We start from the raw sequence: 25528 nt of genomic DNA on the forward strand, positions 1-25528 counted from the left end.
TTAAGACACTGAATGAGATTATCATAGGTCCCTATAGCATTATCTTCTTCTAAAAGGAAGAAAGAAAATAATGCAGCTTCTGGTGGAACGCCTCTTTGATACCGTGTACGTGCAGTGAGTTTGGAATGTCAGATGCAAACTGGATATGCCTTCCTAGAAGGTCTGAGGAGGGAAGGTTGTTTTGAGTTAGGTTTTTTTAATTCTCTATTTTTTTTAATAACCACTAAAAATTCCACAAGCTAGAAACATACTGGAATTTAAGTAACTCATACTTCACATATTAGTTACTGTGTATGCAAACATGAAGTATATTTAACTTTCCCTCAAAAATATTTTGTCATATATTTTTTAATAGAAATATTAATGCATACGCAGCATGTTTCCAGGGCCTACAAGAGCCAAACTTCAGCCTCCTCTGCTGCCAGCCAATGAAGGCTGTATAGACATGACAGCAGGAATGAGGGAAGGTATTCACTCTTTGGCAGACTAGGAATATTAATTTATGTAATCCAGTCACTTCTTTCACACGGGACAGTATGCATCAACTCTCTTCTTGGAAGTACTCATAACGTTCTCAAGAAAGCAGGCAACTCTTTGGGAAAATAATCAAAAAAGTTAAGCTTCAGACTTTCAGTGTGCCTGAAACAATGGGGCTTAGACCACCAGGATAGGCCCTGGTATTACAAAGTGAGAGAGGGAACTTTGCCATTAGTAGGAAAAAAAAAATCAACTACACCAAACCAACAACAACAACGACAACAAAACTATCCACCAAGAATAGTCATGATTTTCAAAAAACAGTAACAATTTATTCATAATAAGGTTTTTTATAAATAGTTCAAGAAAAGATTGTAAGAAAAAGAAGAACTCTTTGGACTGAAACATAAAAAGACTACAGTATAAGTCAGAATCAAACTTAATGCTTAAAGAGTAGGCAATAAGGATTTTTAATCTATTTAGCAGTCACAGTAAGCACAAAAGAATAACTATAAACAAGCAAAACACAAACCAAGCCATTTCTTCTATCAATAGGATCCAGGATTCCTGGAAATTAAGGAAGTCTGCAATTGTATGTGGAAATAGCCGCTTCAAGGATTTCTTTGAACAAAGAACAAGAGATACTTTCCTTTGTTGAAGGCTTCTTTTATTTTGTTGGGAAATACTATTTATGAGATGGTTAAGCCATTCCTACTCATTAATGCTACCAAATGTCTGTGTTCACAAATTATTAATAATAGATAATATCGAAATAGGATATAGACTACATATCAGTTATTAAATACAAAAGGTAATAAAATAAATGAATTCACTTTTGAAAACAAGCCTAGGTAGTAACATATTCCACCATGAATGCACATAAGCATGTTTCAAAAGCTATGGTTATGAACAAAAATCATCCATTTGACACTGTGCTTTTTCACAGAATAACGTATTTATATCACTACTCGTGCTAAACAAAGACAAAATCCAGAAAATTCCGTGGCTGATGATACTCCACACAAAGAGAAGCATCCACCAACCCAACAGCTTTCCACCTGCAGTAAGCACTGCCACAAACCATTTCCACCCATAGGCAGATGGTAGTTGCTGCTGCCCTTTCAAGAAAGGGCAAACAAAGAGCACAGCAGGGGATCAGCAGATGACAAGCCAGACAAGAACTAGAAACTCTCAGGCAATTCACCCTTTCCAGGGAGCGCACATTACTGAGGGAAATTGTAACAGGAGTTGATTGCTGTCTTCAGCACAGCCCGCATTAATGTGATCCTTGGCAGAACGCTCCCAAGTACTCATCTGGCAATGAAAACAGCCCCAGCTTTCATGGATGGGTACCACTGACACAGTACAAAGGCATCAGAGGCTACATATCAAGCCAAGAGGGTGATTTCTATCAAATAATAAAGAACAAAGTGTGTGTTTAAAGACATCAAGAGAACCGTATTTAACCCAGAAGTCACAGCCCAGGCTTTCTCCCTGAGAAAGGAAGAAACTAACAGTTTCACCTACATTGCCTGTTGCCTTTCTGCTTCAAGTTATACCCGGCTCCACAGGGTTAACAGCCATTCCCAGAGATCTGTCTTTTTGAGTGGTAGTCCAATCAGACCTTCTCAATTCTCAGCATGTTCAAGCCCTTCTGCCCAGAAAGAAACTGACACAGGATTACTTTTGATCACCAGCTATGACACTCATAGTTACAAATTAATTTAGACTAACAAGAATCTTGGAAGGGCTGAATCAGTTCCTAAATCAGTGTTAAGACTGTCTGGAAAGGGCTTCTGATCACAGACATTTTCCCTTTTAAATCAATGGGACATTGTTACTGTACAAAAAACAAGACAAAACACATGTGCAACAGAATATTAAGTTATTTTAAGAGCCTCTCTAATAATTAAGCTGCTCCAAAAAGCTTGTTTGAAAAATTTCAAGTTTCTTTAAGAGAAATGTAAGGCATTTTTCGATAAAACAACATCAAGAAGTCTAGGTTAGGTTCTGAAAGTCTTTATTACTACAAAACAGTCCTCATATTAGGGATGGCAAGAAAAACACACCAAGAAACGTGCATAAAATGATAGTGTAGGTACAATCATACACTCAAATTCACATGACTAGTCAAAGATACCTGCCTTCACATTTTTAAGACAACAGCAGCAAAGTTCTCAAATGAACATTACATTAAAATAAAATGTTGTATTTGGCCACTTCTGAAACTTGTTTTGAGGTCTGTACAAGCAACCTGACTCCAAACTAAGCTAGTGTTCAGCCAATTAGAAAAAAATAAAGGAAAGTGTGACTAAAGATTTGTAGATGTATCAAGAAAGGTATGTGTCTTCTCTGAACTATAGTATCAACTCTACTTCACAGAAAAAAAAATTGCAAAACCAAACCATTATTTAAAAAAAAATAAAATCCAATGGATTAAGAGAAGTGCTAGTATGTCTCTGCCTATGACTTGTTTAAATGCATTTTATTCAAAAAACACTGAAATATTAGAACAACTGTGAAGGAAAAGGGTTTTTTTACATTACCACATATAAATACGAATACTGTATATAAAAATAACTGAAGGACCTTGAATATCTTAAATTCTTAACTAAAGTTAATAGAAATTAACTTACACAGTCAGCCCCAGCTATCCAAAATGCATGAAAGCCAATAAACTGATGGACATGTCCTTTTCTTTGGAGCAGTCTGAAGCACACACAACCATTCTTCTTGGGCTTCAGCCCATGAGGTAGTGAGTATTTTGGTCCTGACCCAATAATGCACTTAAATTATTAAATCCTTAAACAACCAGCACTAGACAGACCAGAATTTCTTCATCCACTTCTGCTTTATGCCAGCACACAGTCTAGTCCTAGTTCTAGTACAAGCAACCAGAAAAGACAAATAATTCTGTTCTCTTCAAGGCAGGACACTGCATCTAACCTCATCTAGTGAAAAAAAGAAAACCCTAATTGTAAAAGTTTATAACACTTTGAAATATCCATAATGTTGAACAAACACACACCCATTAAACAGAGGCCTCCAGACCTCTCCCTCAACATGGTAAGTCTCTCCTAAATGAAAACTGTCTTTAACAAGACAATTTTGCAGACCCAACTGCAAAAATAGTTCTACAATTTGAAAATTATGTTCCTAAAGCAGTGTTCTGTAATTTTATGCAGACACATCCAAATTCACCATGCAATACAAGGTCTCTTATGTCTTTTCTATCACTTGATGCCTGGAAAAAAAGAAGGTAGTTCTGAGCTTGCTTTTCTATTTCAATTTCTCCCTGTACTCTCCAGGGTAACAGGATTTATCTGACATGAGGGTCACATGTGAGAGTGGGATGAAAACAAGAAAACATCAAAACTCAAGGCTGTTAATTCTATTGCCGGAAGAGTCTATTTTAAATATTGCCTATCGTATTGCTATTGACAAGTTACCATATACCAGGGTTGAGTGAATGAATGACAGGAAAAAGATGAAATTGCAGGTACAGGTTATACTTCAGTCCTCTGAAGTATACCTGTCCTCATACATTCCCTTCATGCCAAGAGAACCCTAGGAGGTTGAAAAGAGAGCCTGATCTACGAGGATCAAAATGGCTCAATGCAAAAGGAAAAAATTATTTATAAATGTCCATAAGTACACAATAGTTTTTAGATTTTAACATAGTAAGATATTTACTCTTGAATCGAATCAAGTTTAAACAGTTCTGTTAAAGTTGAAAGTGAAAAAATCGCTAAAAATACACCGAAATCACTTGTGTTTTGTACAGTGGCCTTTTTTACAAATTTATACAAATTGCCTTAATTATACATTAACTAGTGTTAAAGCAAAAAATCCAGCTTAAAAAAACCCAAATCAAGCAATGAAAAGAAAGGGAAATGTGCGTAGTAAGTTGAATATTCAGTCTCTCCAATACCTACAAAAAAACATGGAACTCAGTAATGTTTCATTTCTCATTGATCTTTCTCTTCCTCGTTTTAGGGCACATCAAAAGCATTGGTTTCACTTTATAGTTACTTGGCAGTCTTCTAACCAAGAAATTACCATGGCAACAGAGTATTCTCAACGTTAATTTTTTGGTGGTATTTGGCAACACAGAGTTTTAAAATTCAAAACACCTGCCGTTGGATCACATATTAGCCAGAACTAACAATAGTACATAATCTTTTGAGTGAATAATCTAAGTGAAAAAATGTTTCTGGAACTTCATTATAAATATTTCTCTCTATTATCTGGAATGCCAGCTTGAAAGATCTAATGATTTTTAGATTCTTAGGAAAAGTTACCTATTTCCAAGTTTCCTTTTTTTTTTTTTGAAAAATAATCCCTGTATTACAGTATATATTTTATACATGTCAAAACACATGGAAATAGGCAGAAAGACTTAATACAGCTTCATATATTTGCATTATAAAAACATATATAAGTAGAGTGGCAAAGGCAGCATGAAACAACATTAACACATCTGTGTGAAGTATCAGTGTTTCAGGTCTGGAACAGTTTTAAACAAATATATACCGCAAAAAAGAATGCATTAAAAAACCAAAACAAGGTGAATTTTCAGCCAGATCAGTTTCCTGAACTGTTTTCCCTTATGGTCACATGAACGTTAGCTAGTTCCAGCACAAAAGAGCAAAACAAGAACATACAGAAGACAGAAAGATGGACTACAGCAAATCAGACTACAGTAAATGAGCTATGCCTTTATTTAATATAAAGATCAAATCCCAACATAGAAAGTGCTAAGGTTTTTCACAGTTTTTCAGTTATTGTTTGTGCCATACTAATGCAGTGTTAATATTGCCTTGGCTATTTGCAGCTACACGAGAACAGGTTTGAATCCAGTGAATTCAGTTCTATCCCAATACAACTATCAGCATGTGAAAATATTCTTGAAATGTAAGTTAAATTCTTCAGGATTAAACTATTGCACCCTGCTGCCCAAGCAGGCAGAAATGCCCATTGCTACCCTGAGCATCCAGAAAGCAAAACATCTGCAGCTTCTGAGGCCTCTAGGTACTCATCCTGTCAGGTTTCCCAAGGGGTTTGCTAAGGATGAATGAAAAAAAACCCACACCGAACACTTGGGCAAATTTCCACCTTCCTTACAGGAAAAGTAATGCACACACCCCTTCTGAGTTACTGTCAAACCCTTCCTTCACAGTCTGCCCATGCTGCTTTCTCTGTACTTTCTCAACCGAAGCACTGAAATATGAGTTTCTTTATTCAATATAGCACTGTATTTCCTCCTGCATGGAGAACAATTGTCATTTCTAGTGTAATTTCTCCAAGTGGAAACCACAGTGAGTACTCAGAAATGCTGGAAAAGATCATTTTCAACTAAAAGTTTTGAAAAGCAATTCTAAATATCTATGATAGTTGGGAGGGCGTAAGGCTAGCCTAGAATCACTTGATCGTTACCAAAGACCAAAATTTAATGGATTTACTGCTTCAAAGTCAGTGCCTCACTGGAAGGAGTCAGAATCTATTCAGTACTTCAGGAAGCATTCAAGTCTAAACCAGGATCATGAGATGGCTAGACACATTTCTAAACCCTAAATACACATCAATAGTTGTAAACATCCAGATAAGAAGTAACTGTTATAAACTAGCCTCAAGATATTATATTAGACATATCACTGCATATATAACCACATAGAAGAAGAAACTATACACGTTTTCCAAAATAGAGGACTACCTGAAGGTAATTTCTAACTCTGTATTTAATTGATCAGCTGAATGCAAGTTTGAAAACTCCCAGCTATCACTCTGCTAAAAATATTTCCATGGAATGTTGAAGGAGGTGATCAAGGCATCCAGTACACACAAGCTTAAATCAATGGACTTCAATGTCTAGGACTTCTTAATTAGACCAGAGCTCTAACTAGAATTCACATGTGAATTTCACGCCTCCTTAACCTTTGACTTTACACAAAGACAGTAACAGCAGAAGCTGCAGTAGTGATGTAAGAATTATGAGAGTGAACACATCTCATAATGAATAAGTAGTAAGAATGCTGAGGACTTTTATCCCTCTTCAAATGGTGAACCTTTTAAAAGCAGCTGGGAAAGAGCACTGATCACAAGGCAACATTATGAATGCCTACATTAGTTGCATAATCTAAAGCATGATGCCACAGCTTGACTACAATGACAAACAATCTGTGTAATTTTTTACATTAATTACACAGGTCACAAACATGATCCAAACCTGCAGAGTTGAAATGCCATCATGAAAAGAAAATTGTGTCAAAATTGGGTAGGAACCTTTCTCTATAACAAATACAGAAATTGAACCACAGTGATTCCAGGATAAATGTGGAAGTGTTTCGTGGTGTGACTGCTTTGTCTTGGGATATGCGACCTGAGCAGAAGTGGACAAAGAAACCCTGGCACGGGGAGAATAAGCTGTATATAAACTGCACTTTTGGTAGTGGGATTTGTGAATGAAGGAGGACTGGTGCGATAGAGGCCAGTCCAATGTTCACCCAGTGCCGATCCCGGGATCGGGGCTGTCCTTTTATCGTGGCTTTCTGAGTTCGCTGATACGCGAAATAAATTTTGTTCTTTTTTTTTTTTACTTTTCAAATCCGGCTGTCTCATTTATAACAATAGGAAGAATTTTTGCTAGTGGGAATGGAGAATTATCTTGCTACACCAGTTAGTGTTCCTTATTCCCTCAGATCAGTTTAAAGAAAAACAATTTCATGATGAGAATTTCTCATAAACACAAACACATGGGAAAGTCAGTGGTTAACAAAACCTAAAAAAATCTAATAATCTGCATTCTTCCTAGATGTTTCTTCATGGAATCAGTAGAAACTGGAGAAAAGGACAAGTATCAAAAGTAGAAGGAATAAAGGGCTTAAAATAACCCTGCCAGATGTCTGACATCTATTCATTAATTTAAATGCCTTTCCACAAGTTGTTCTCCATCAGTTGCCAAGATACCAAATTTACAAGAAATTTGCGCACAACTATCTCAGCATTACTTACTAACAACTTGGAGCAAAGCTTAAATGTCCTTGCAAAATCTTCTTTGTTGTAACAAAACAAGTACTCTCACCTGTCTGCTGAATGCTATGTTCATGGTCCAGCCATTGACAACTTCTCTTCCACACCAAGTGCTGGTTCTGTTGGAAAATTTCCTTCTTCTGAAGCTTGCTACTTCCTTCTTCAATCTCTAGGTTTTCTTACCAAACTGATTTCTCTTTTCCTGTCCTTATAAGCTCTCCTCATGCCTAAATCTATTTCATCTTGTTCAACACACTTCATCACCTACCTATCGTTTTTGTCTGTTTCAATATTAAAATACTTATGAGCTTCTTCCTTCATTCTTCCCTGCCCCTCCCCTCCCCTGCATGGGCAAGCAATCACCTAAACTGCCCTTTTGTTTTATATTGTTCCAAATTCCTATCTTATCCATGTAAGGTATGCTCCCCTGTGCTATTCACAACCTCTGCAGCACTTCCTCAGTGAGACTTGCCTCTGGATGAAATCTACCAGTCATTCCTTTGAACCAGTAGCTATTCAGAACAGTTCTTACCAGCCTCTCCTGCAAACAGCTTTTATCTCCTCATCTCTTCCTACATTAGCGTACCTGCACATGACCTTATGTTTTTCTGTATGTGTCCTCATAAAACAGCAAAGAGGATACACATAATCATTTACATTGAAAAATATCTTTAAGATGATAAAGCCTAACCATAAACCAAACACTGCCAAGCCAACCGCTGAACCATTCCCTAAGTGCAACATCTACACATCTTTAAAAACTTCCAGGAATGATGACTCAACCACTACCCCAAGCATCCTGTTGCACTGTGTGACAACTCCTTACGTGAAGAAATCTTCCCTAACAGCCAATCTGGCACAACTTTATGCCATTTCCTCTTGAGCTGTTACTTGTGAAAAGAGACCAATCCCCACCTCACTACAACCTTCTTTCAGGTGGTTGTAGCGGGCAATCTGTCTCAGCTTCTTTTTCTATGCACAGTTTCATTTGGTGTTAAATGCCATGTGAATATACAGGTATCATTGTGACCCTTCTTTGCAAAGGAAATAACATAATGGTAATTTTTTTCATGTAAGATCACTGCAAGAATTTTATATCTCTTTACTTTATATGACTTGAAAGATATTCAAAAGAGTCACTAAATTTAGTAGTTGGCCACTTTACTTCTGTTAATTGCTCTTTACTACTGACCTCTCTGCAGCACAAGACAAACTGAAAAGAATGCTATCATTGCATACCAATGAGCAATTTGCAATGAATTCACCATTGACTACTATTCTCCTTCTAGGAACATCTCCTCCCCAAAGGCCCCAAATTCTGTTATGAAAAAGTCTAACACCACAGCTTCCCCTCTACACCTATTTCAGCCTTGCTCCCCTCTTCATTTAGCAACAAGTTCCAGACCCCGCAATGTAAAGGCTGCTGAAAGACCTCTGCAAGGACAGCAGTAAGCAATTACGCACATTTACTGTAACAGAACCATTTTTAAATTGTGTTTTACTCAGGCATATATAGCCATAAATTACATTTAATAAAAAAAGAACACTGTACTGCAAGTACCTCACAGTTCCTTTAAAGTAAAAGTTACGAAGTTTCCCATGACCGTTTGCATGTTTTTTTCATTATTGTACACTACCACACCAAGGAACCACAGATGTTTTTGTTTTATGAGAGCATCTTACTAGCCTACGTGGCCTACCACACACACTTTATATAAACCACTTGAGCTAAGAAAAAGTTTTCATTACTGTCCCCAAGTACAGTAGTCCAATAACGGGTGTATACAATACTGTCAGAAATAAAAAACTGTCTTGTTAGGCCTGGTTAATTGCTTCAGTAATCCGCTGAAAAAAAATCTGTGTGAAGAGCAAACAGATCAGAATTTGCTGCTTAATATTAGCAAAACTGATGATGTGGCAACTCTAGAAACTTTAGAAACAGCTGCTGGAACAGTTCCTAGGGAAAAAAAAAAGCCACAATTCCTCAGAATTTTATCTCACAGAGTATAAGTTTGGAAATTTCACAACCTCTCAAAAGACTTTTTCCTTAGGACATTTACACGGTCTGTAAAAGAATGTTAGCAATTTAACACTTGAACTGTTTTAAGCAGAAATCAAGCCCTATGTAGCACAACTTTCTTCTTCAAGAAACTGTTGCGGCTACAATTATGTATTAGTAATACAACTAATGCAAGAATTTTTACATGCATTTCCATAGAGTTAAAATGACTGCTGCCAAGTATTCCAGAGTTTAAAAAGAAAGCCGTGTTTGCTCTCCAACTTCGCACAGACTTGTAATATACAGAAAAAAACGTAGCGATTTGCCAGTATACTAAGAAATGAACTGATGGAAAAGATTAGCTATTTAGTTTTCAATTGTGCAGAAATTTATCTTTTCTCAGTTCTCGTAAGTTGTTTATATGCCTTTCCAGGACTTTAGACTGACTAGTGGCGTTTAAGAGAATGCAGAACCAGCTTCAAGGAAGTATTTAAGACCATGTGTGAGCCAGGGATACACGGATCGTGGCAGTGCCAATAGTCATCCACAGCTTCAATCTGACCACAAAGCATCCTAGACACCCATATTTTTTCAGAAGTATCCAAGTGCTAGCCACTCTACCTTAAGAATAATTTTGAAATGGTCACAGATGAACTTCAAGCCAGTTTAAGCTGACAAAGAGACAGAGACCCTGTGATACATCTGAACTGTACTGCCAGATAGCTCAGAAAAGTACAAGAACTGGTATCTGCCATCTGAAAAACAGTCTGGGTGCTGGGGCACATAACAGAAAAGAAAAACTTGGTATATGAGTCTAGGGTAAATACTTCTACTTCAAGAATATGGCTTGTCCAGCATACTGTATACGTGCTGGATGAAATACAGCTCATAAATCACAGAGAAAATAGCAAAAGAGAACTTATCTATAGACCAGCAAGAAGAATTTTCTCAGGAGTAAAGAAAGTTAGTTCCAGTTTTTCCTTTCAGGGAGCTCATGTATTTTATGCTAATTGTTGGATAAGCAGCCCTTGGAGCATGGTCAAGAACTCTTCCTACGGAAATGCTCCCACTGGTGAAATACATGACCAGGCTCCCCTCACTCCATAAAATCACCCTTCTTTGCCAGACAGTAGCCCAGCAACAGTATTTGTGATTAGTGCACTCTGCTGGTCATTGAGATATACAGGATTCAACTCACCTCAGACTGAGGGAAGCTATGTATCCGCTTTCTCAATTACTGGAAAATTTCATAACAACTAAGCCATCAAAACTAAAATTTTTCCCCCATCAGACAGCTTCATGCCTTAAAGGAGAATTTTGGATTATGAGCAGTAAGACATCCCACAGCTCAGTCCAATACCAAGTAACTGGTCAGATGCCTCACCTCAAGTCTCACTTCCCCATTATATAAAGAGAGCAGCCACAAATATTAAATTTTCCTAAGGGATTCTTTGATTACCACACAGCCCAGGGGATAGCATGAAAATAGAACTTTGGGGGTAGGTACCTTATTTCAGTGAAAAATAAAGCACTGCATTGGACTGGCTGCCCAGTATTTCAAACTGCTTTACACACAGTAGTGTCTACAGCACTCTGTCAGTGTTATTTTCAAAGTTTCTATCTAGGATTATTTTCTATCACTGTAAGGAGGGCTTAGGAATATACTTTAAAATATCACAACATACCTTCGGTAATAGAAGCCACTTGGATCATTGGATCTAATACACTAAAAACCTGAATGCTCACATCAACTTGACCATGACAATGAAAAGCATTATTAAAGAAAGTCCATGAAGGCCCAAGTGTTAATTTCTTAATTACCACTGGAAATACAACTCAAATACTACATTTTCCTCTACTTATTACTGGACTCCAACTTGTTCTTTTGCAACAGGTAAGAGACCATTTTTCCCCCTTAGTCACATTTCCCAAAAAATAAATTTAAATTTAGTGACATATAAGAGACTGTATGGCCAGGTTCAAGGAAGTATTTAGGATCACATACTGTCAGGGATAAACAGATCTTGGCAGTACCAATATTCAGCTACAGCTTCAATTCTGACCACAGAGCATCCTAGGTACCTGTATACCTCGGTACCACTGAAATTTCAAGATTCTTCTTTCAAGCTGATTTTTAACTAGTCTATGAACTCATTATGCAAAGCTATTAAGATTAGACAAATATAAGGGCTTCTTTGGGTTGCCCTTTGAACCCCCTAACTCTCCTGCTTTCACAGCCTTGACCACTAGTTAACCTCGGTAACAAACACCTTCCAGACAACGTAACTGCACGTTACATATCACCCTATTTCAGGTTTTGCTGGTTCAATGCCCTCCCCAAATCCGATGTTTATTTCATAGAAAGCCACTGCTTCAAAGAAACATGTAAGTGAGAAGAAAAACAGTACAGCTTTATCAGCCAACCAAACAGCTCACTTACTGTGGTGGGTTAGTCCATTTCTCTACCTCTGTGCCCATCCCACTCATCTCAGGTCCCACGTTCCTCCTGCTCCCCCTCACTTGTAAGGCCCTGCTACCATCAATCTGTAGTAGAAAACTATTCTAGCAACAAACTTCTTATGATCACAGAAGAGGGAGGCATGTGGCTGGAACAGCTGATTGAGAAGCCCTAGATTCAGAAGCACCAAGCCCAGATACTCGTGAAACCACAGTTGGAGAATCACACTCCTTCAGGGGCACGTCTCATCTGTCTGAATGGCAAAGCAGTTCTCCATTCTCCATAAAAACCATTATATGAAAGGCACGTCAATGTCAAAAACTCTCTCAGTTTCTATAGAATAAAATGTGTGTAAAAAACCAGACCATGAATAAACAAAATTTTGAATTCTATCTCTAATTTAGCAACCTAAATCTACCTAAATTTAGCAACCTAATTTACGTCAGCAAAAACATGGAGAGGTGCATCACATCTGAGTGACAAGCTAGTCATACATAATGCTGAAGAAGGCTGAAAATAAGGAAGATATTAAGTAACTGCAAATAAATACCACAGTAAAGTCTTAAAGTCACTTTGTACTTTGTACCGAATGCTTCTTGCACAAATGGTGACTGAAAAACTTTAAGTTAATTTTATTTTCTATCAATTCAGAAATATTTATACAAGCATGCTGGACGTACTGTGTAAAACCTAGAAATAGATAATACACTAAAGACTAGAGAGAGTAAATACTCAGATCTTTCACATTTAGTGCACCTTACAAAAATCCTGAGGCAGTTCCTGGTTATAGAAATCAATTCAGCTTCAGGAAGAATGAATGACCCTCTCAAATTTCACCCTCTTAATCTTTCCTGATATTCCATTCAGACCACGTTCTCCTTACTGCTATACAGAAGCTTTGGTGACCAAAAATTATTTACTTATAAAAGGATGTACTTGAATTTTCTTCCATTTGTGAATGAACAGATGTATAAATGCAATTTCAACAGCTCTTTCCTTTTCGGTTTATCTTAGTTGTATATGAATACTTAAGTCAAACACAACACCTACCTATGCTACACCAAGACAACTCAAGTCTCTATATAAGCATCTCCAAGTAAACATTAACTTCTGTTTGCACAGTGACAAAAGATTAAATAATTACAAATATAGTTCTGTATAATTACTGAACTAGAGCTAAAACTCAAGACCACAGTTTCAGACTTCCAGAGACTGTATGTCAGTCTTTCTCCCTAAGTTAAGGTTATTCCCAATAGCTTTTTGTGTGATAATTTTTCATTATCAGCCACGCTATTCATACTTGACTTACCCAAACACCAATCTAAATTCTTCATTCACATGTCCAGACTGCTTTTTAAACATGCTATTACCTAAATTGCTGCCCAGCTAAATCTGAGGCCAGGATGTCAGCCCTACATCTAAAGACTCACAGAGCTGAGTGTTGCCATGAATATCATCACAATACAAAGTGCCAGGACCCAAAATACTATGAATGGCATTTATCACCCTGAGCTTCATTACTAAGCTCCCTACATAACAATTTTAACTCTAGACTTTGCTTGGAAGGCTGAAAAACACGTGTGCACACAAATAATTCTCAAGATATGATTTTATCTTGATCATACCTTTTAGGAAAAAGCAAGAACAACTCTATCACGGATGACAAGCAGATACGAGCTTTTATTACATAAAAGCTGGAGCTTTGTAAATACAGAGAAAAATTATTTTGTCTGCATGCAAATTATTATTACAAATTTAAGAGAAAAAATTCACCTGAATTCACCCAAGCTTCAATATTCAAGCAAGTTCAGAAAATGTGATTCACATGTCCACAGACAGAAACAGCCCTCAACTCTAAGAATCTGCTTTACATAATATGATGCCTTATTAATATTCAACTTCAGCCACTACAGCATCAATAGAGGTACACATTAGAACACCTATTTTTAAAGCACTGTATACAGACTTCATTTGCATTAGCTTTATGAGCTTTCTGCAGCATAGCTCCTCGAGGTAGCTACAAACAGAGTATCATAAAAAAAAAAAAAAAAAAAAACAAAAAACAACAACAACAACAACAACAAAAAAAACACAACAACAACAACAAAGAGAGGCTAGAAAGATAACTGTAGGTGTTTTAATAATACAATATTGACAACAGAATAGAACAAATAGAATGAAATAATTTAAGAAGTGCAGGGTCTCAAAAAAAAAAAAAACACCTAGAAATCTGGAGGGCTCCCATTTAATAGTTTCTGTTTCATGCTATTGTGTACAGCTGAGCAACAAGGGAAATTTTTCACATTAAACATGAGCTATCTCCCTTTGAACTTGACCTTATCATGGTAGTTGATGATTCTGTGCTGCCATCTAGCAAATGTTTCCAGAAAAGTTTGACTTTGGAAGCTATTCTGTAGCAAGACACCTGAAATTTCTTAGAAAGCTTTTTAAAATAAGAAACATATTCAAGACAGCAACAGCTTTTCAAAACAATTCTTCAGCCTGCATGCTCATAATAGTAAGGACAATTGGAGGCTTAATTAGGCTTAATACAGACAAACCCTTCAAAAGTAAGACCATATGCAGTGAATATGAACTGAAATTTTCATTCTACAGCTTATGCTTTCTTTTGTTTCAATGAATGAATGAGTAGAAAATGGTAAGAAATACTGCATTTTCCTTTTTCCCAAAAACTCTAGTCTTCACTCTTTCACTTTGTTCCAATTTTCTGGGTTTTATATCCTTTGCACTCACTCTCCCACCTTCGCCCCAACTAGTTCCTCCTTTGGCAATAATCAAAATGCAGCAATCTCACACAGTAACACAATGCCCAAATTAAAAAAAAAAAAAAAATAATAAAATAAAATAAAAAATTTGTTTCTTAAGTCTTTTCAATCTCAATTTTTCAGTTATGCAGTCACACTGAAACTGTACCATGCTATTTACCAGCAGCAAGATGGCTTCCTAAAATTACTGGACCTTGCTGACTGTGGCTTCACCAAGACCTCACTTTTTTCTGTTATTATCTAGGTATATAATCAATTAGAGAAAAATAAAGAAAACATTTACACACTTTTGGCACAAGTCCTACTTGTGAACATGGAAATAGTGTGATGTTTTGAAGGATTTACACTGCTATAAACAGCTTTTCATGAAAAGAAAGATTAATGAAATGTCTAAACTAAGTAATTGCATATTAATAATTGATTATGATCAGTTTCTCATTATTTTCTGTCTTATTTCAACTCATCACAACAATTGCACTTTCCTCTTTTCACCCTGGGTCCTCAACATTATACAGCTACCTTAACTCTCATTCATACAGTCACCTAAACAGTACATTTTCATTCTTTGCTCCTTACAGATCAGACCATTTAGGAGAATATTGCTCCATGGAGGTACTATTCTTTAACCAAATTATAATTTAAAAAACCCCAAAGCCCAACAACTTTAGAAATCTCCACTCCTTTCCAATTTCTTTCAAATTAGCCAATGAGTTCAAAAGCTCTCAGAAAGGATACAGGCATTACAGTCTGATATTTGTCTCTATTCCCTGGAGGATTTTCTTCTTCATTATGATCATCATTCATCATGCAATCAAATGTCCTCTAGTTTCAAAGCACATATACACCTTATGTAGTAGACACTGCAGAACATGGAAGTTTTTTGACTCTTATAACCATTTCTTAGCTACTAATATCAAACATAAACTGGTAAGTAATTAAATTGAAGGTCAATTAACATTAAGATAACTGCCAGTTTATATCACTGAGAAATGCTGCTCTTAAGAATATTTGTTCTTTCTGCAAACAAGATGTGAATTGGTAAAAAAAAAAATGAAGTCTATTATCCTAGAATCCCTTAAGATTCCACAATTTAGCAGCACATGGTATTTTATGTTAATTAAGAGCAGAAGTCTTTCTTCGCTAGAATTAAAACTGAAATATGTAAGTATAACATCACAGAATTTCACAGAATGGTTGGGCAGGGACACCTCCCACTGGACCCAGCTGCTCAAAGCACATCCAACCTGGCCTTACACACCTCCAGAGACAGGGCATCACAGATCCACAGGCCAACACACACTAGGGCCTCACCACCCCCACAACACAGAACTTCTTCCTAATATCTAATCTAAATCTACTGTCTTTCAATTTAAGGCCATTCCCTCTTGCACTTTCTCTACACGCCTTTGAGAAAAGTCTCTCTCCAGCTTTCTTGTAGACTCCCTTCAGATACCGGACTCCTGAAAATTCAGCCAAGATAAACAAGTTTATCAACTATATAAGGGTCACAAGGATGGCACCATCCTGCCTACTGTACATGGCCTAGTGGGGAAAACCCCATATGATCCCCAGTATTGTCTGACTGCAAAAAACTGAAGGTGCACGGAAGAGAGCTGCTCTGTCATTTTGCTTTCCCACAGTGAACTGGAAGAATACACAAGAAATATTATTTAATAGATTGCATTTTCAAAAATTATTCCATTAGACATGGTAATAATAAAATTCCTCCACTTCATCTCTTATTAGAGGAAGATATGATTTTTACTTTAAAGTACTTTCTTACAAGGGCATTTCTGTAACAAATACACAGAGACCATCTGTCACAGAGATATGAAATATCCGGTATTGGTAAATAATTATTTTTACATTTTATAACTAAACACCACAATGATTAATACAACTCTTACAAAAGGGTATATGCATAGAAGCAGATAACACTTTTTAATCTATTCATGCTAGGTCTCCATCCTACTCTTAGCCAGACTGACCTTCTGTCCCTCTTGAAGAGGTGGCATCCAGGATTTCAGTCTCTGAAACCCTTACATCTCAGACGGGCCTATTATTACTGAGTGTCTTCTTTTTCTACAGAAGCTACTTCCTTCAGAACTTTCAGTTTCCTCTTAAGAGGAGGTTATGTTTAAAGATGAAATTATATTCCTAGTGTCCTTACTGAAATCTTCCAGTCTTTTGTACATAAATTTATTGTACTCTTTTTCTGAAGAACTCCTCCGTCAAATAATGCTTCTGTTTTCATCCCTTGTTATATTAGCGTTGGTGAAAGACTATGAGACATCACCCAAACATCAATCAATCAATCACAAAAAGTTCACACTAGACCAAAAAATGAAATATCCTCTTTTTCCCTTGGTGATTTACAGGTACATCTCAATGTCAAATCACTGATTTCTGACCTTTCACTTGTTAACAGCAAGAACCAAAAATTACTGAGTAAATATCTCGATTATATGTACTATCAAACACATTTCCTGATGAAGGGGCTACACGTCACTAAATTCTTGACCAGGAAATTAACTCGCAAATCAACCCCTTTCCAAGTTACTATATGCCTAAAACAAAGTAATTTTTGTTCTTCTGCTAACTGTAATCAAGCTGTTAATTACGTAGGAATGCTGAAAGTGTAAAAGTGCCAAGTGCAGGTGCTCATACACACATACTACTCAGCAGAACAGCCAGCTACTCTAAACTGATGGTGCAACACCTAAAAAGAAGTTACTTTAGTTGTGCCAGGCTTATTGTGCACAATGATTCGCAAATATGTAGCCAAAACTCATCACAAGTGAAACACACATAACCGAATTCACACGATAAAGAAGACAAAAAATACACTGAAATAAATATGAAACACCAAACTCCTTACAGAATAGGAAGAAGTTAGCTGTAACCCAACAATTTTTCATTTTCAGTCCCTCCATGTCCAAGAAAATAAGGCAATATCTTTGCCATCCCGGAGACCGGCAGCTGGGGCTTTGGCGGGTCCTTTAGATCACCTGTAAAGCTTCAGTGTGAACACAAACACAGCAAGACAGACGTGATGAAACGACACTCGGGGACAGGACGTCGCGCCGAGGCACACGTGTCCGAGCCGCCTGGGACTCCCCTGCACGCAGCTTAACTTCACCCGACGGACGATTGTTTTCATCACACTGAGCTCCAGCACGATGGGATGCGGCAGCCACCTCGGGCCTTCCCTACGGCTGCAGGCAGCCGTGCCGGCTGTGGGGAGCGTGTGCCCCGACCCGGCTCGCCCGCAGGTCGGCCCGCCCGCAGGTCGATCCGCCGCACAGCCCCTACCCCGGCCGCCGCCGGACCCTCCCCGCCGCAAGCCGCCCCGGCCCGCCGCCCCGGCCCGCTCTCACCGGCACCCCGAGGCCGCGGGCGTCTCACCTCGTTGTTGAGGTTGAGCACGGGAGCCATGGCGCCGCCCAAAGCCCCGCCGTGCCCGCGCCGCGCCGACCCCTTCCCACGCCGCCGCTCGAACCGAAACTGCGCGCAGGCGCCGAGGGGCCGCCCCGCCCCCTCCCGTCCTGTTCCTGTTCCGGCCCCGGCCCCGGGCCCGCCCCGCCCCGCCCCGCCCCGCCCCGCCCCGCCCCGGAGCCCCAGTTCAAAAACGGGGTTAAAGAGCTTTGATTTTTTTTTTTTTCTTTTTCTTTTCTTTTTCTTTTTCTTTTTCTTTTTCTTTTTCTTTTTCTTTTTCTTTTTCTTTTTCTTCTTTCTTCTTTCTTCTTTCTTCTTTCTTTCTTCTGGTGCTCGCGCGTGGTGAGCAGGGGGCGGATCCCCAGCCCGCCCTGCCCGAGCCGTCCGGCCCGTTCCCACAGGGCTCTCCTGGCTCGGGGGAAGCCGCGGTGTTCCCGCCGGCCTGTCCCTGCCCCTGTCCCTGTCCCGCAGCCTGGGCGGGCTGGCTGAGCCCAAGGCCGCAGGGGATGTGTGCTTATAAATCCTTAAACTGAAGTGCCCCCACGACTAGTTTATAATCTTATTAAAATATTTTGGGGTTCTTACTCTCCCCTCCGTGTTGGTGCTGAGCGGAATGAGCAAACGGTGGCCGCTGCCGCACCTCAGACCTTTCTCTGTCCCCGCCATGATGAAACAGCTCCGTTTCCAAAGTGCTTTACACTTTTCGGATTGAGTTTTCCATTTGTGCAGAAGGAAGATTTAGGATTGTGTATGAAACTTTTATGTCCTGGAGCTTTGGTTGTGTGATTTTTTTAACAGATAATTGATTTTAAACAGCTGTGGTGAAGTGTGGCTGAGCACGTGTTCTTGGACTTAGCGATGTCTCAGTCTGGAAAATTCGGCAGTTTCATCAGGACTTTCCTCGTCATTGCCAGTTTATTGTGCTAGAAGGACTTGCTGATTTCAATTGCTACGAATGTTCTTTTATTGAAACTTTTGCAAAACCCTGGGTTAAATGCAAGCAAAACTTAGTATGTCTAGAGAATGAATTAAGTTGGGGGGGTTTCACATTCCTGTTTATGTGCTCCAGTATTCAGGAGACTGAGGTCATATTTAGAAATATATATTCAATACATAGAATATAGGGAGGAAATAGTTTTAAACAAACCAAGTTCTGTTAATAAACAAAGAAAAAAAAACACCAAAAGAAACAAACAACAGCAATAACAACAAACAAACAAAAACCCACACCAAAGGAAAAAAACCCCCAAACCTCACCAAAAAAAAAACCCCAAACAGTTTCAGGAAATTCTTTAGACATTTGCCAGCAATTAGCTGGCCCCTGGATGGCACTGTTGTGCCTAGAATTCTGCTTTGAAGTCTGAATATTTAAACATACACAACTGTTGTCAGCTGTCTCTGTAATAGATTTTACCTGCAGGACCTAGCATTTGGATCTTGTTATATTTTAATGTTTGATTTCTAACTGGTGCTTAGGCATCTCCTGTGAATGAACTGCAGCAAAATCACCCTTGACTGTAATTTATCAAGCCTTACATGCAAATGAGATTAGGTCAAGCTAGTCCTTTCAAAGTATTACTTCTGAGTTCCCTCTAGGATGTTTCTGAAGGTGGTGCTGAATGTTCAGTAGCAATGTAGGTTTCATCTGGATCAGTAAAGAACCAACTGAAAATACTTTTAACTCATCTCTTCATCTTGTAGTAGAGGAATTTTGTTCCAACAGCTGAATTTTATTTAAAGCATATGTTTGCTGGGAGTGCTTTAAGTCTTACTGCAGATGAGGGTTGTACCACAGTTGCTGCTTCATAAAAGTTCTGACTTGGACAATTATATCCAGTTTAGCAAGAGTCAGCCAGCCATCATAGAAATGAACTTTTTTTTGTAATACCACCAAATGTCAGGCAGCTGTAGTGATCTACCTGAGAAGGATCTGAATTTGACTATCTCTGAGTATAGATTAGTATTGGATGTGATACGCACAAAGCCATCAATATACGTTTAAGAATTACTGGATATAATCTCACATCTATATTGTATTTGTTTCCAATGAGTGTAAAATTTGATGCAAAAAAAAAAAATCCAGAAGGAAAGATGTTTCAAGGAAAATAAAGAACTCCTTGCTTTTGTCTTGATATTTCATGGAAAACTAATCCCTACATATGGCAGTCTTAAATTCCATTGTGCATCATAACAAAGAGAAAGACAAAAGCAGAAGCAGGGAGCCAGCTGCAGTTCTGTGAATCCAACCAGTGCAAACCTGGCCTCACATCAATTAGAGTTGTTCCATCTGTGTAGCCTAGTGGGTCGTAACTTCAATTTTCCTTTCCATTTCCTCTGAACACTGAAATAACTTGCTTTGGAAGTTTCTTGTAGGCTCTGATGACGTACTTCTGGCCCTTCTTCATCCAACAATTGTGTTTTCTTCTCACTTAGTTAGTCATTGCTGAAAATAAGTGGCTTATTTCTTTCTCCCTTTTTAAACCTCAGTGGCCTTCCAGAGTTAAGAATCTTTGTGCCTCATAGCCTCGTTGTCGGTCCTTTGTCATACTATTTTTTGACTTATATTCATTCTAAGTCAAGATTTTCTTGTCAGCTTGTCACAGTCAGGATCCTTTTAGGCATTGCCCCATGCAACACTTTTGTACTTTGATGCTTTGTTCTGACATTTCTTCCTGTTGTGTCAGTATTTCACTCCAATATTTTGGCACGTATTCTCAGTGTTGGAATGCATTTTTCTGAACTATTTTCTCTCCTTTGAGAACAACTGTCTGTGTGTGCACATTGCAGGGCAGCATATATTTATGGGCGACGAAGATGGTTGACGGGCCTAGAGGGGGAACCCATACAGGGAGCAGCTAAGGTCACTTGGTCTCTTCAGCCTAGAGAAAAGGAGATTGAGGGGAGGCCTCACTGCAGTTATAACTTCCCTGTGAGGGGAAAGGAAGGGGCAGGCACTGATCTCTTCTCTGTGGTGACCAGTCACAGGACGAGAGGGAATGGCCTGGAGCTGTGTCAGGGGAGATTTAGACCTGACATTAGAAAAGAGTTTTTCACCCAGACGGTGTCTGAACAGGGTCCTCAGGGAAGCGGTCACAGCACCAAGCCTGACAGAGATCAAGAAGTGTTTGGACAGTGCTCTAAGGCATATGGTGTGATTCCTGGGGTGTCCTGTGCAAGGCCCAGAGTTGGACTTGAGTGATCCTGATGGGTCCCTTCCAACTCAAGGTGTTATACAATTCTGTGGATCTATTTGTAGGATGTAAGATGTTGCAGAACAATATAGGGGAGTTGAAATGGTAAACTATTTAAAGAAGGAGGGGTTATGGCTGGGTTCTGTTTCTCTCCCTTTATCTTGGCACTCTCAAGATTCATGTGATGTGGCAGCAGCTGTGTAGACCATCTTGTAGCTACAACTGGCCTTGATCCCAGAGGCCATGCATAAAAGTTACATTTTTGGAATACTTACTGAAATATATGATTATTGCAGACTTGGATTTGTATGCTCAGTACAGAGGTAATGAAATATATATGAAGTTTGTTTTGTGTTTGTTGTGGTTTGAAAGCAAAACGAGTGAGAGGCTCCAAGTCAGAAATATAATTTAATATGAAGAAAGGAAAAAAGTAAAATAAAATAAAATAAAATAAATGCAATAATACACAAGACCACTGACAGAGTCAGAATACAACCTGAGCAGGGTGGTGGAAGCAGTCCAGATGAGGTCGTCTTCCTGAAGCAGTGATCCTGTAGAAAGGTCTGGTAGCTCTGGTCCTCTGGGAATCCAGTGGGTAAGGGCTACAAGTACTGTTCCAAATCCCAGATTATATCCAAGTGAGAATGCTTGGCTCCTCCCCCTGATCAGAGCATCTCACAATGGGATGAGGAGTGTGAAGTGGGTCCTTGATGGCCCATGAAACAGAGATAACTCCTGGAGGGAGTTACCTGTGAGTCATGGGCAAGGCATTGATGGGCCATTAGCAGAAGACAGCCCTACACTAGAGCACTGCCCCACTTGGTTTCAACAGTTCATGAAGATGATGATAGAATAAATATTTTGTGTACATCCTACACTACAACCCAGGACAGTGTTGAAAATGTTAAGTAAATTTTAGAAATTTCAATTAATCTTTCATGTTTTGTGAATCAAATTTAACCTTTAAAAAGTTCATAGAAAGAAATGCCAGTAGTGTTAACCAGACATCGAGGACAACAAAAACAGGTTTTCTACAAGTTGTCATTTCCTGCAGCTTGTGCTTTGACTTTTGCCAGAGGAGTTTCTTTTCAATGGTACTTAGACATCTCTTCTGGGCTTGCTCTCTTTCTTTTTGTCATGTCAATTTAAAGATGTGAACACTCTAAAATGAGTTACCTCCCCCTAATTTCAACCCATTCTTTTCCACTTATAAGGAACAAATATTAATAGATATAAGTTTAAAAATAGCAGTTTACTAACATGCAAAACAGCAACTGGCAAAAAAACCCCAAAACAAAACCCCAAAACAACCAGTAAATAATCACTTAATACAGTTAATAAATCTCAGGAAACCCATGGGAACAAGGACACTCACATAATGGCAGGGTACTGCCCCCTCCCAAGATGGTGGCCCCCACTGCCTACCACATGAAGGGAGAAAAAAGGAAAATGGCCTTAGCCTCTTCCCAAAGATAAGAATTCTTATTTACATAGGAAAGTTATTGAAAAAATATACAGTAAAAATTTCCTTCATCCTCTATCAACATGTTCTATGAAATGAGTTGTTTTGACTTCTAAGATAGAATAGAAAAAATTCCTCTTATTATTGAAGATGTTTTCTTTATTACTTTCTTCACTTTTGAGTCTTCATGCACATTTATGTGTTACTGCCGTTATCCTTCGACTGTATACATTCAAACACACACGTTGGTGAAACTCATTATATTGAGATCATAAGTCATCTAATCCATCTTTTATTAAGAAAGAAGAATTAACATTGAGATTCCTTCCTACTTAGAATCCATTCAACATTCAGCACACTTTGAGAATTTAAATTTTAAAAAATAATTGAATTTAATGATTTTTTAAATGCGTATAAAAAAAGAGCTTAGAAAGAAGATTTTGTGGTGAACTTCAACCTGGGATATTAAGTTTAAATGTGTAAAGCACATTGTTTTCTTCTACAATCCATCATAAATGCATCACTTAATAATTCCTATATCCTACATTTTTCTTTTTTAAGAAGCAGTTTTAGTAGTTCAGCTATTTCAGCTTGTTGTGTGAAGTCAAAATTTTCCCTTATTACACATAGGCAAAATGTTTAGTAAATAATGGGATCCTAATTTCTGCTATATTCTTTAAGTATTATTATAAATTTAAGAAAAAGAATTCCCATGCAGGTGTCATGGGTAACTCAAAGCATTCCATATCTGTTGCGGTGCGCTGGTCTTCTCACCCTGGCCAGCCCTGGCACCATGGCAAGCTGGGTACCTTCCAGTGGTCAGACCACTTTCCAGACCCCATGAGTCTTGGCTTGTCTTCAGGCTGGAGGCAACAACGGCAAGAGAAAGGAAGAGGGACGCAGCTGAGGGTGTACTAAACTGGGTTTATTGTCTCACAGGGGGAGCAATTAGAGCCCAGGGTGGCTGCCTCAGCAGTGCCAAGGAGCACCCTTGTGCTGCAACCTTTATTTGGGGATGTTACAGGGGGATGGGTTCAGCAAGGATCCAATCAGCAGCAGGAGGGGAGCAGCTTGGAACATAACTGACAGATACAGTAACTAATCAGGGTGACATGGAAGGGGAAGCAGGGATCCTGTCCAATCACTCGATGCTCTCCCTGGAACTTTCCAGGCACAGGAAGAGGCCCTGGAGTGATGGATGGGACCCGGGAGTTGTATAACATAAGACTGACACATAACTGTAATTAGGGAGAAACCAAAGGGAAGTAACAGGAGGGGTACAGGGAGCAAACCAACTTACAGAGAAATACAACAAGATTACATATGACAAACATGAGCTGGAAAATGCACCATCACACATATCCCAAAATTGTTATGATCCGGACGGTGAGTTTGGAGTAGGAAAAAACCACCTCTATGTTTCAGTCCAGAGAAGACAGTTGAATTTATGATAGCAGAAAAGACTACTCAAAGGTTAAGATTCATGGGAGAAAAAGACAAAAGAACAAACTCTCTCTGATCCCTTGCAGGAGGAACACTTGAAAATAAGCTACAGAAGCACTCTGAAGAGATTCCATGAGCAAAGGATAGACAGTGGGTCTTTGTCATGGCGTTCAAACAACAGATGTGCTGGGAAAGATGAGAATGAATCAGCCAGAATGCTGGGTCTGACTCATTGACAGAGAGAGACTGTTGGAATTCACGATAAAAGGTGCACAGGGAGTGCACATTTGTGGTGTCTACAGTTAGAGCTGTAGGATGAGTCCTCGTACCAAGTCCCTGAAAAAGAAACTTGGAAGTGGGTGATGGAGCTTATAAATGGATGGGGAGGGGATCTATAGAGTAGTACTGGAGTGACTGATGGGTTTAATGGGACTGTCTGCTGCCTGTATTGCAAAGAAAAAAGCTGCAGAGAATGAGTGACCAAGAAAATGATAAATTGTAATATGAAATTTTAGTAAGTGGTATCAGGAGTAGCATGGAATCATTACTACAAATGGAGAGGCGTGAACAGACAAGTAGAGGAGAAACTTCCTGGCTAAAATGGAAGAGAATTTCGCATCCATAGAGTAATTTTAGTTACTTATGTGAAAATATGAAACAAAGCATTGTTTAACTTTACAATTCAGAAATTATTTTGTTCCAGAATTTAGATTTGGTGAGCATAAATTTTCTGTATAGAACATTCTGAGGGCCAAAGTTTGTCACACCTGGTATTAGGCTTTTAAACAGAATGTGTTATCAGGCAGGAGTCAAATCAAGATTATTTGATACTTCATTTCCTTCAGAGGTAGACACAGAGATACTTTCAGAGAGCACTCAAGGCTTATCTAAGATCTTGTTGCTGAGGGCAACAGAAGTCTAGGATGACTAGATCTTAACCTAAGTGCCTCAATTAAAAACTAATTAGGTAGGATGAATCTTGGCACGGCTGTGATGAAAAGCTCATTGTGGTTGTGATGAAAAGCTCAGAAATACAGAGAGAGAAACTGGTAGTTACAGTCTATCAAAGTCTGAAATCATCAACAGATTTGATACATTCCAGATACAACAAGGTAATTCTTGAGTGCTCCCTGCAGTAATTAAAAGCCTTTGAGTCAGTGTCATTTTTCATCAGGTTTATGTACAAAAGCAGCTGGAAAACTGGAGTCTCAGGATGCATTTTAGTGGGCACCTGACTGCTCAAGATTG

The 25528-nt window shown here is 38.7% G+C and overlaps 1 protein-coding gene across 1 annotated transcript in view; it reads right to left on the reverse strand.

The window, feature by feature from the left end:
* The window catches only part of SRFBP1 (serum response factor binding protein 1), a 69868-nt gene extending 51147 nt beyond the window's left edge, over positions 1 to 18721 (reverse strand). The window contains exon 1 of the mRNA XM_083883024.1: positions 18155 to 18721. Coding sequence (XP_083739150.1) covers positions 18155 to 18184 — 30 coding nt within the window. The 5' untranslated portion in view covers positions 18185 to 18721. The remainder of the gene's footprint in view (positions 1 to 18154) is intronic.
* Positions 18722 to 25528: the final 6807 nt, after the last annotated feature.

The sequence above is a fragment of the Zosterops lateralis genome (assembly GCF_965231275.1).
Source record: "Zosterops lateralis genome assembly, chromosome: Z".
NCBI lineage: Eukaryota > Metazoa > Chordata > Aves > Passeriformes > Zosteropidae > Zosterops > Zosterops lateralis.